The sequence below is a fragment of the Chaetodon auriga genome, chromosome 18 (genome assembly GCF_051107435.1).
Source record: "Chaetodon auriga isolate fChaAug3 chromosome 18, fChaAug3.hap1, whole genome shotgun sequence".
In the NCBI taxonomy this organism is placed as follows: domain Eukaryota; kingdom Metazoa; phylum Chordata; class Actinopteri; order Chaetodontiformes; family Chaetodontidae; genus Chaetodon; species Chaetodon auriga.
Genome location: NC_135091.1, coordinates 12,954,978 through 12,966,955, shown reverse-complemented (window position 1 = coordinate 12,966,955; position 11,978 = coordinate 12,954,978). Strand labels below are relative to the sequence as shown.

The window sequence follows — 11,978 nt, the reverse complement described above, 5'->3', positions numbered from 1 at the left end:
CTTATGGAATGTAAGGAAGTGTGTGGTTTCAAGGGGACTTGAGCACCAACCGCACTGGGAAGACATTTCTGAGTTGATTCTTTATTCAAGGGTTCTAAAAGATGGAGCTTCACTCAGTGCAATATTGTCTGAGTGTGTCTTTGTTTTATGAGGTGGGAGGGGGATGTCAGGCTGCGTGTGTGTGTGTGTGTGTGTGTGTGTGTGTGTGTGTGTGTGTGTGTGTGTGTGTGTGTCAGGACAACAGGTGAGAGGCCTGTTCCCTCTCCTTCAGCTCAGGCACGTGTGCAGTTAGCATTACTCCCAGGGAGCCGCTGATCGGGTCTCAGGGACTTCTTGAAAAAATTCCTGCCCTGCCCCAACGGCTGACAGTCAAGGAGGATTGACAGACCACAGCTGTCACCCATTATAGCAACCGCAGGACTCTCAAAAAAGGAAGAGGGGAGGGTGGGCAGAGATGTGGAGCTGTCACTGAGGGCAAAGGTTTGCTCCTGTAGGCTGGATTTGGAAGGAAATAGGGCAATGTCGCCGGCTGTCAGGTTTCCCAAACCTCTAAATAGGACCTATCTGCTTGGTAACATGGAGATTTGTGTGCTGTAACTATACAGATTATATCAGGAGTGGTGATCATTTTCTCTCTCTGTGTTCCACCAGGTAAGACTGAAGAGGACACGACGGCCTGGCTGTTTGCAGACGATGTCCACCATCTATTTCCGCTCTTTCTCCTCTCTCATTTCTACGTCCTCCACCCCTGCAACCTTCCCCCTCCACCCTCCTCCTCACTGCATGCCCTCTCCTGCTCTCTCTCGCTCTGCCTCTTGCAGCTGAAGCAACACGCCTTGCTGTGGCTGGTCAAACGGAACCAAGTCAGGTGTTTCTGTGAGGTTTGGTCCCCTTCAACCAGCTACTGCGTCGTGAATTCAGTCAGCAGACACCGGCGTGGAGTCAGAGGCACAGTGGCATGTGCTGCACACTTTAGAGGCGGTCGTCTGTTGATGATGATAGATCATTGCCGTTCTTCAGTGGTTTGGTGTTGGTTGTTCCCTGTATGCCAATGGATGTTAATAAAGGATTGATGGCAACAAGAAGTGGTGGATTAAGCATTTCTTCTAAACATTTAAAATAAAATATATATATAATATAATCGTAAATTCCTTATACAAGCCCATTTTAAACTATTTTTTATCTTTGTTTAGTCATAGAATGGTATAAAATGTTCACTCAATCACCCAAATTATACTATCTAACAACTGATTAGTGATTCACATTCACATAATAACCATGTTTAACTAAAAACATCTCCACTGAAAAGTCACACTTGACCTCTTTAAATGGAGAGGAGACTCAGTAAGACTTGTTAACTCTACTAATAATTAGCTTATGATGACTTTTGTCCACTCTGTAAGAGATGTAGGCTGTAGTCTTTGTCCTATCTCCTTCAGTATAATCAAAAAGGCAGCAGAGAAAGAAATGATTAGAAATTATTATTGCTCAGCATCCATGATTCCTGCAACAACAATAATTATGTTCTGTGATGTTTTGTGTTTTTTATGATAATGTGCTAGAGGATTTTTGCTGGAGCCCAACAAGACAGTCTGAATGTGTCCATTTAAAAAAACTGTCCTGGTGTTATTAAAGTCCTACTTTCAATACTCATATTTCCCCCCCAAGTTCACAACTTTATTCTAAAGGGGTTTGCAGGGATGTCAGCAAACCCCCAAAATGTTAATTAAAAAAAGAAAGTCTTTAATATAGGTTACGCCTCCATGTGTTGGTATGATTAACTTCATTTTATGTAATTTGTACTTAAGGTGGTAGCCTAAAGCAGCCTAGCTCTCAAAATGGTAATCATAACAGGAAATTAACGGCTGTATATTTAATATTGACATCACACACACACACACACACACACACACACACACGCACACAAAAGATTGAAATTGCCAAATTTCAATTTGTTGGCTGAAAGGGTGCTGGAGGCTATAAAACATACATAAGTATTTGATCAACAGTGGTGGTGAAAGGGCTTCAGGGGAAATATAATCTAAAATTATAATGCTACCCTGAATTGCTTGGAGCACAGTGGCAGCTCCGTCACTCTGACATCTCTCCAACTAATGCTTGTCCAGGTCCTGTGTAAGTGTGTGTGTGGGTGGGTGTATTTCAGGGCTACATGTGCAGTGAATAATGAAAATTTAATTTCTCCAATGAGAGATTAATAACGTACATCTTTTTTTCCCCTCTACACAAAAAATGCTATGCAGTGCAGCGAGATTTACTCTTAAATGAATAAATATCATAAAGGAAAATGAGCAGAAATCCTCTATAGAGATGGATGAAAGCATAAGGTATTGAAATAAATCTTAGCAAAGATGACCTTGGTGAGAAGAAAGTTGTAATGAAAATGTGTTGAATGGTGTCATCTCAGATTAACGTGTAATGTACAACAAAAGCCTTATAACGAACAGCCGTATATACGTAAATAATTCATAGTAAGAAATTAACTGGAGGCTAATTCAATCATTTCCATCTAAAGCCATTTTGAATCGAGGCGATATCAACACTACGTTCTTCCACAAGGGGGCGATATACATTTACCGGGGCGGTAGTTTCTGCAGCGGCGGAGGAAGTGAAGCCGCATCGTAAACATGGCTGACAGTGGAGAGACAGGTGAGTCCGGGAGTGTGTAACAGCTGGACTTTATCACTTTTTTCAGCTATTTTGATGACTTTACCGTGGAGTGCAGCGACACATTGGCTTGGTCTTATAATTCGTGGTTTGTGGTCTTTAGCTTTGCCTTGTAGCAAAGTTAATTTCCTCATGCTAGCGTAGCTAACGTTAGCATCTTGAGCAAGTAAACGGTGCCTGTCACTACCGACTAGTGAAACGGCAGACATCGCGATGTTATTGCATCATATTTTCGAGTAGTCTTTTTAGGTTCACGGAACAAACAAAATGTGTGTTTTAAGATGTCGCTGTGCCGTGCAGATGATGGCAGCCGACCAGTTCTGTGATTGGTATCGTTAGCATGATGCAAGTTCAGTGACATGTAGCTAACAGCATCGCTAAAACTGTAGCAGTGATAAACTGGTTATATAAAGGCTGTTTCTGTCATCACTTGCCCGTTATACATACATGAAAAATGAACACAAGTGTGCGATAAACTGATGAAATCATATCATCATCTTTTGGTCATTTTACAGAAGAAGGACCTGTCAGGAAAGATGACATTGAACGAGCAAAGGTTCGTATGTTATCGAATGTTGTCACAGTCTCATATAAGCCTGCTCAGTTAAGGCTTGTAGTGTCATGTTTTTGCTGACCTCCCCTTCTCGACATGACAGAAAGAAGGCAAAGAGTTGACCAAAGAGGAAAAGCAACGGCTGAGGAAAGAGAAGAAACAGCAGAAGAAGGGCAAAGAGAAAAAAGATGACAAGGCTTCACAGGACAGCGAGAAAGAAAAGAAGCCTGTCATGTCAGCTTCTCCAGCTCCCCAGCCCCCAACGCAACCCACTACACAGAAAGGTGCGTATTGCATGCACAGCATGTTGGATGCATGGAAATGCATCACTTAAGATACATTTACATTCATTGCTTGCAGCTGACAGTACTACACCCAATTTTTGTCAAGGAAACGTGTCTAACTGTGATGCATGACTGCAGTTAGTTGAGTCTGACGTGTCTCCCTCAGCTCCTCCAGCAGTGCCTGCTCTGGTCCCTGTGCCTGCCTCAGAAACTCCTGCCTCGGCAGACAAGCCGGCTAAGAGTAAAGCTGAGTTGAAAGCCGAGAGGCGAGCTCGGCAAGAGGCTGAGAGGGCCTCCAAGCAGGGCAAGAAGGGAGAGGTGGGACAGCAGGCCGCCGTGGGCAAACCTAAAGCACCACCGAGTGAGCTGCAGCCAGGTACTGTGATATCAGCACAAGTCGCGACAATCTGAAATGAATCAATATGCATTCGAGGAGAAGGTCACACTTGGTATGTTTTCAGTGGTGAAGAGGCTCCCAGAACATGTCCAGGTGGATAACCCCGAGGTTTTAAAGAAGCTGGCAAAGAAATTGGAAAGACAACAGGTAAGCCACTTCTTATGTACCATCTCTAAAAACCTTCAATGATGAGAGTGTGCTTTTGTCTGTTTCAGTCACAAATGCGGTGAACAGCCTATCTTTTTGGTTAAATCTTCATCACAGTAATGATAAATTCATTGTAAACATCTTGAAATGAGAAGATAAAAGGAGCAGATTAACATCTAGGTCATACTTTGTCATTCGTGTTTGTCTAATGTTCTGGTATTTACTACAAGAACAGGTCTGGAAATGTTGCCAATAGTTCTAAAATACAGTTAGTGTTAACAGGCAGCAGTGTGTTTTTTCTGTCACTGCAACCTCACATAACCGCATGTGATTGTACCTAACGTTTTCTTTCAGACCCCAGATTACAATGCTGCTACAAAGCTCAAGGTCTGACTTCCTTAAATGTGTGCCATTGACATTAATTTGTCTAATTTTGTTCTGTCGGCTAACCTGTAATTGTTATTGCACCGCAACACTGCTCGTTAATTGAGAAGTTAAGCGTGTAAACGTCCTGTTTGGTCCATTGAGACGGGAGGTGTGAAGGTGGGATGTGTTTGTTTGAGAAGTTGTTTATTGTTTGTTGTTGTTCTTTGTGTTCGTGGATGACGCCGAGCTGTTTTATGCTTGCACTCCATACTGCTCTACTTGTGTTTGGAGACGATTTACAACACAATCATACATGATAGTCATGAACATGAGCAGGTCTTTGTGATTTTGTTGCAGTGTAGCCTTTCGTTAGTGATACAGGACTTTGGCCCTGTGGTGCGTTGAGTTTTCCTCACAGACATAGCTGTTTATTAAATTACAGCCAGGCTGTGCTGTGCTGTGTGTTTACCTCATGATTTAACCTCTGAATTACTGTACTTTGATGACAATGGACTATAATCTGCTTTGTTTCAGATCCCACTCCGGTCAGACTATGGCTACAAAGTCAGCCTGTTTTCTCATCTCCACCAGTACAGTCGCAAAGCCCCTCTAACGCAGCAGCTCGGGTAAACTGACGAAATACCATGTGGTATAGTGGGTCATTTGTGTTGTCTGAAAATAGTTCGATTTATGTGGTGCCAGTAATTTATCTCTTAAGACGACCTTAAGCCTCACTTACTGCCTGCTTTTTGTCTGTTGCAGCATTCCCTCCACCGTGATTCATCCTGCGATTGTTCGACTGGGTCTCCAGTATTCACAGGGCATTGTGGCAGGATCCAATGCTCGCTCTGTTGCCCTGCTGCATGCCTTCAAACAGGTACAGAGTGCAGAGCCTTTAGCCTGAGTGCTTTCCACTAACACTGCAGCAGAAGGTTTTACTTCTCTGATTCTGTTTGTAATCCAGCACAGGGGAAGTGCAAGACAACAGATATTGGACAGAGTGTGCATAGCTTTAAATGTTGTCACAGTGTTAGTGTTCTGTAGTGGTGCCTGGAGCCCTAACAGCACTGATGTAGCATCGCACAGTTATATGTAATTCTGACAGTAGTTTGATCCGTTACTTTCATATATACTATTAATGGAATTAATTAAATATCCCAGTGGCCGTATTTTGTGGCATTATTTTTTGAGATAAACCAGGGCAGGTAGGCTGCAGGTATTTTTTTTCCTATGATGGCGAAGGCAAGACTTGCCCTACTGCCCCAGACAGTAACAGGAGCTGACCAGGGGGCTCTGAAGTATGAACAATGTACAACAGCCTACTGAGGGGCACTGGAGTAGGCTGGATTTTCAAAATGAATGGTAACCAAGAGCTTTGTCAACACTGAAGACTTTCAAAATAAAAGTCTGTAAACTCTCTTTCTTTACACACACATTGCTTTTAGGGCTTAGACCTCAGCTGATGGTTTCCACTATCCCAAATAAAATGCTTGAATGACATCTCAGCTCTCTGTACACTGAAGCTCATTTAAGTCCCTACGCTATAATTCTCTTTGCAACACCCTTCATTGCCTAAACTATATTTTGCCAGCTTCATCCCATTACTGTTGTTCCAACTCTTCATACTGCTTCAGCTGCTCCTTCTTTCAAAGTTGAGACAGCATTGCTGTCCAGCTGCCAGCTACATATACAGTCCAGCTTCCAGCTTTTCAGGCACTGAGGTTTATCTCCTGGCCGTCAGTCCAGTAATGCAGCTCAGTGTCAGCTTTTCAGCCTGGCTTTCTCTAGCTTGAAGTTGTCATCTTTTTTTATTATTTTATTGTGAACCAATTTAAAGTAAAAAAGCTAAAATCTTTTTTTTTTCTCCTCAGGTAATAAGGGACTATACTACACCTCCAAATGAGGAGCTGTCTAGAGACTTGGTCAACAAGCTGAAACCTTATATCAGGTATAAAAAGTATTCCAGTTTTCATTGTATATCATCAACAGATTTAAGAATAACTCTTACCGTAATTTGTCACTTCGTACATTTAATAAAATAACTGTTAAATTCCACAGTTAAACACACAAAGTGACTCCTTTTGTCTTCTTTTTCTTGCAGTTTTTTGAATCAGTGTCGCCCTCTGTCAGCCAGCATGGGTAATGCAATCAAATACATCAAGAAAGAGATCTCCAATATTCCTAGTCAATGCAAAGAAGAAGAGGTTATTGTTGCACTTGTTTTTCTCATAATTTAGCCAGAAGTCATAAACTTAACATGCTTAACATACTTAATGTTACTGATTTTCAGCTTCCATCTTGTTGCCCCCTCATGCATTCTCTCTTTCTCCGTTTAGGCGAAGAGCAAACTGCTGAACTGTATCGAGTGCTACATTAATGAGAAGATCGTCCTTGCTGCTAAAGCCATTGCCAAGTACTCCATAGAAAAGATCAGTGATGGAGATGTCATCCTAGTTTATGGATGGTAAGCCACGTAAAGCTGACAAGCAAGAAAAAGTCATTGAGCTGTTTCCCTGTTGCCAAGCATTGCTTAGAGTTGTTGCTTAATATCATGCAAAATAAAGGCAACACTATGCCACTTATTTTAAGCTGCTGTAACACTTTCTCTTCCCTTTTTCTTGTCTTGCCCCCTACGCTCCCACCTTCCTTCCACATTCTCTTCGAACATCGCCGCCTCCCATTTTCAGCTCGTCACTGGTCAACCACATCTTGTGCGAGGCCTTCGAGAAGAGCAGGAAGTTCCGTGTGATCGTGGTGGACAGTAGGCCTCGACTGGAGGGCCGGGAGGCCCTGAGGCGCTTGGTCCAGAGAGGCATCAGCTGCACCTATGTCCTCATTTCAGCCGTCTCTTACATTCTTCCAGAGGTAATTACAAAACATTCACACATTAGGGCTCTAGTAGAAAGAGCGAGGCATTCATATTTATCCAAGCAGTGGCCAATGGTTTCTGTTTCAAGCATGAAATGTCTTGTACTTGGACCTCATAGGTGTCGAAGGTGTTCCTCGGTGCTCATGCTCTGCTGGCCAATGGTTACGTCATGTCTCGTGTGGGGACGTCACAGATAGCTCTGGTGGCCAAAGCCTTTAACGTGCCTGTGCTGGTGTGTTGTGAGACGTACAAGTTCTGCGAGAGGGTGCAGACGGATTCCTTCGTGTCCAATGAACTAGGTATCTTGTTGGCTTTGTTGAATTGTGATATAAGTGTCTGTTTCTTCAATGTGACTTGATGTTTGATTCTGTCCCTTCAAATGCTGCTTTTGCTCAATTTTACCCGTTTCTTTAAATTCCTTCCAAACACTCATTATTAAAGATGTCAAAATAAGCCTAAATGTATCTTCGCCTGTCCTTTCCAGATGACCCCGATGACCTCATTGTGACCCGCACAGGGAAGACCCAGCTGGAGCACTGGCAGGAAGTGCCCTCTCTCGGCCTGCTTAACCTGGTGTATGACGTGACGCCACCTGATTTCGTGGACCTAGTCATCACAGATCTGGGAATGATCCCATGCACCTCGGTCCCTGTGGTGCTGCGAGTGAAAAACGTGGACCAGTGAACGACCTCCTGCCTGAGCCCATGGCTGTTTCTCTGCGTTTTGATGGGGGAGTCTGTGTGCTTGAATGCTTGCACACAACACAAAATATCGTGCTGTTAGCATGCAATAAATATATATCTGAAATGGAATACGCTTTTTAAACAGAGTCCATGTGTGTTTTTTATGGTAGGTTTGGAAAATTACAGATTTGATGAGGGTAGTTCTGTCTTTTTTAATGCTGGGTATGGGCTCGATGTTTTAATAGATTTGTGTTATGAACTGTTTCTTAACAACAGAACATTTAATTGCCGGTAGTCAGAGCAGAACAATTCCACTGTGGTTCACAATGCACTCCCATAGTCAACCACAGCATGCAATTTTAAACTAGGCAGAAATGGTTCCCTAATTACAGTTTGAGTTGCAGGATCTCAAGAGGAATTTTCTGGCCTCCATAAATTCTTCAGACTGTTTAATGAGCTGATCAATTGAATAGGAAAAAGACGAGTGAGACATTAACCAGGTAGTAAAACTTTTTTTTTTTTTTGGCAAAGGAACATTTGTTACATGATTCTCACATGCTTCAAATTTCACATTGTCAGAAAGAAGAGTTTTTAACACAAAGGGAAAACAAAACTTGGAAACAAAACAGCAAAACTTTATCCACACATTCTCTTTGTCCCCCACAGTATTCGTTTATCAGTTCAGGCAACGGTTGATATTCAGTTTTAATATGCAACATGTCAGGACTGCTTATGACTGTTTGTCAAATGCATGTATGTGTATACGTATAACTCAACCAAAGCAATGCATGTATTGTTTTTTAATATTTCATAATAACCCTGAAGAAACATGAAAACAACTCGCCCATCAACATCCAGACATTTACAAAATTACCACGTGACGACGAACAAAGACACAAACTTCAGCAGATTCTGAAGTGCAGCTCAACAGTAGGTACTGAACATTTTGAGCTTCAGCTGGTGACAACAAAACATGCTGCAGTATTCATGTATTCTACGAGATGAATACTTAATTGTAGCAGTCAGTGTAACTTTTAACAACGCTATTAAAAGAACAAGCTCAGTTAAACTTAAAGTTTGAAAGATTCACATGATTCATACAGTGAACCTGAGCAGCTTTTTGCTCTGAATAAACTACATGTTAAACATGCAAAGAACCAATAGCCAAACGCTACAGATCTCAAATATGCTTCAGGATATGTAAACAGACAGTCAGTGCATGTTTGACAGCAAACAAATCTTCAGAAATTTTCTGAAACACAGTTTCTTCATTAATATCTTGTGTCAGTTGGCTTCCTTTAAAAATATAATTAAAGTGTCTACAGTGGGATTATTGTGAAAAATTTAGAACAGGAAGCAACACGGGTTCAAATTCATTTAACCTCTAAAATCCCTGTTGTTGCATAAGAAAAAGAGTCAGTATCAATTAAAATGCAGCTACCCCACAAAGATGTAAAAGAAAGCAAAGCATAATGTTTAAAAGAAGCCTGGGGCGACCTCAGACTTTGTGTCAGCATTTCCCTTTTCAGTCAGTTTCAGCTCAGCAGATCGTTGTCGATGAAGAGGTCTTCTGCAGTCCAGCCTCAGAGTGACTTTGCCTTACGTCTCTGTGTGACCCACAGCAGGAAAGAGACCACAACTGTAGAGGCTCCAAGAGGCCCGAACACCTGCAGAGCTGGGAACTCTCCCTGTTGACAATGAAAATAAATGCATTACTTCAAATAATCAGAGGACTCACATGCACTAGTATTAAACTTAGTAAAGAAGTACATAAATAAATAATGATCCAGATAAAGTCGCTGACCTCCCGAAGACACTTGTACCCATGATAGTTGTCAGCACAGCTGCACTCAAAGAAGCCGGGGCCATAGGGAGCGCAGAGGGAGTTCTCTGGGCAGTTAATGGCTGAGGATTGTCAATTATTATGAGAAGAACAGATGTCATGCATTGCACCAGAAGGCTGCTGCAGTTTTGGATTTTATGCGTCACAATGGAAGATTAGCAGAGGGGAACTTACACAGCTGTCCAGTCTGGTTGCACATATCTTTCTGGCCCTCACAAAGACGACTTCCCTCTTTAACCTCCACCTTCTCCCAAGAAGTGTTGCCTCCTGGACAAACTATGTCCTGTGGCAGAATCCTACGGAGACACAAAGATAGAGCTAGAAAGAAATAAAACTGACTTCATATTCACGAGCAGCTGTCACAGTTTAGGCTCAGTGTACTTACATGTAATTTAACTGAATAAATCCTTGAAACGCTGTGTCACTGATGTTGACGATGGGATTGAGTGAGAGGTCTCTGCAAAGCAAAAATGTATAAAGTAAAAAACTTTTGGAAGGACAAAGACAAGTGGTTCCATACTGATATTATAAATGAGATGTGCATAGATTCCTTCTACTGAACGCTCTAATTATACACTTGTGTGGAGTTCATTTGCTCCCAGAGTTTTGGTCTTATTTGATGCTAAAGATAGAACCTTTTCCACAGCTCCTGCTGCCTCTGAATGTAAGCATTGATCTTATCAACCCTAAGATTATTCCGAGGCATCGCCCACACACGTTTCCCTGAATGCAAAAGTCCACAACAATTTATCATGTGAAACAGGCACATACAATCGTGTGGAGAAGAGATGAGCACACGTCTTCTTCTTTGCCTTAAAAATAGCTCACAGCCACTACGACAGGGTCATCTGGTATTTTGTCTGTACCCTGTATACTGTGTGTTTTGTAAATGGCATAAAACTTTATTTATTGTACGTTACATACATCATTAAAGCTGTTGATGCTCCCTGCAGATTGTCCAGGTGAGTTAGTGAACAGTTGGACAGATCCAACCTGACACAAACAAAAGACCATGTTGAAACATTAACAAAACAAACTTAACATTATGTAGATCTTTCTTTTAAAAGTTGCTAAGGCATATGTGTTGTAATTGGTATTCTTGAAAAAATAAATACGGAAAACAATAATTACTAGAAATCAAGAAAAAAATACATACAGGAATATTTTTTTTCACAATTTATTTATTATTTACTTTTTTGCCCAGTGTTTTTTATGCTGCTGTTCTGTACGGTATATTTTAACTTCAACTTTTACCACATCTTATTATTCACAGGTCATTTATGAAGTGTAACGACTGTATTTCCGGTAGACCTTGAAGGTAACATTAAAGTCTCACCCGATGATGTGTTCAGGGTCGCTTGTGTTATCATTTCTCAAACAGCAGCGACCGTCTATCCGACCAGCGGATGAGGAGCAAAACTGGCCCACTGCGGTGCCATTTCGGACTGCACCGCCGCAGAGCTCACATACCTGTGATTACAAATCATTACGAAGGAAAAAAAGGTTTTAAACTACAATATTCCTACTCATCGTCGCGGGCGCCTACAGCCACTGTACGTTGACCAAAACAAGCTGCTTTTCAGTGATATGTGGATGTGATGTGTCATTTGCTTCGTCGAGTAAAGTCTACAGCTGTTACATTGCCAAGTCTAAGTCTTACCTGGAGCTCAGTCAGTTGATAACTTGCGTAAAAACATAAGTGAAATATCAAAACAAGCACTACAGGTTTCAGCTGGCTGCACCCAGCTTTCATTTTCATCGACTGAGGTCATATGATCGTGCTGTAGAGGACATGTGACAGGAAGCTGGACACTCTCTTCAGATGTCCAACTTAATTTAGAGCTGCAATTATGTGTACATTGAATTTGGAGCATTTTTAATGCAATGTCATCCGCTTATGCAGTGAAAAGAATAAACAACAGCACGTAAGTACATACAGTAAGCATCTGACTTGATAATATGTCCAAATAATTAATTTCGCATCTCATCAAAAAGACTTTGGGTTAATTTAATGTTTTTATTCAAGGAATAAATTATTTATGTAAAACCTCCGAAGCATTAGACGATTTTTTCTAATTCAAAATATATTTTATCCGCTGAAAACCGCCCATAAAAAGAAGGCTTTAATATTACATATATAATTGTGTTTAT

The 11,978-nt window shown here is 41.6% G+C and overlaps 2 protein-coding genes across 3 annotated transcripts; one reads left to right on the top strand and one right to left on the bottom strand.

The window, feature by feature from the left end:
* The first annotated feature begins 2,603 nt into the window (after positions 1-2,603).
* eif2b4 (eukaryotic translation initiation factor 2B, subunit 4 delta) lies at positions 2,604-8,113 on the top strand. 2 transcript variants are annotated; one of them, XM_076757096.1, is made up of 14 exons: positions 2,604-2,667; positions 3,201-3,241; positions 3,342-3,522; positions 3,689-3,898; positions 3,984-4,066; positions 4,421-4,453; positions 4,967-5,058; positions 5,195-5,309; positions 6,304-6,380; positions 6,534-6,636; positions 6,769-6,896; positions 7,120-7,297; positions 7,420-7,600; positions 7,786-8,113. In XM_076757096.1, the coding sequence occupies exons 1-14, from the start codon at positions 2,646-2,648 to the stop codon at positions 7,983-7,985; spliced, it is 1,644 nt and encodes a 547-aa protein (XP_076613211.1). In that variant the 5' UTR covers positions 2,604-2,645; the 3' UTR covers positions 7,986-8,113. The 2 variants fall into 2 exon arrangements, with proteins under 2 accessions (XP_076613211.1, XP_076613212.1); XM_076757097.1 differs by lacking the exon at positions 4,421-4,453.
* Positions 8,114-8,480: 367 nt separating this feature from the next.
* Positions 8,481-11,595, bottom strand: atraid (all-trans retinoic acid-induced differentiation factor). Its single transcript, XM_076755660.1, has 7 exons — positions 11,488-11,595; positions 11,164-11,297; positions 10,752-10,820; positions 10,213-10,284; positions 10,002-10,123; positions 9,789-9,889; positions 8,481-9,672 (listed from the first exon to the last, which is right to left on the bottom strand). The coding sequence occupies exons 1-7, from the start codon at positions 11,584-11,586 to the stop codon at positions 9,568-9,570; spliced, it is 702 nt and encodes a 233-aa protein (XP_076611775.1). The 5' UTR covers positions 11,587-11,595; the 3' UTR covers positions 8,481-9,567.
* Between the last annotated feature and the right edge of the window lie 383 nt (positions 11,596-11,978).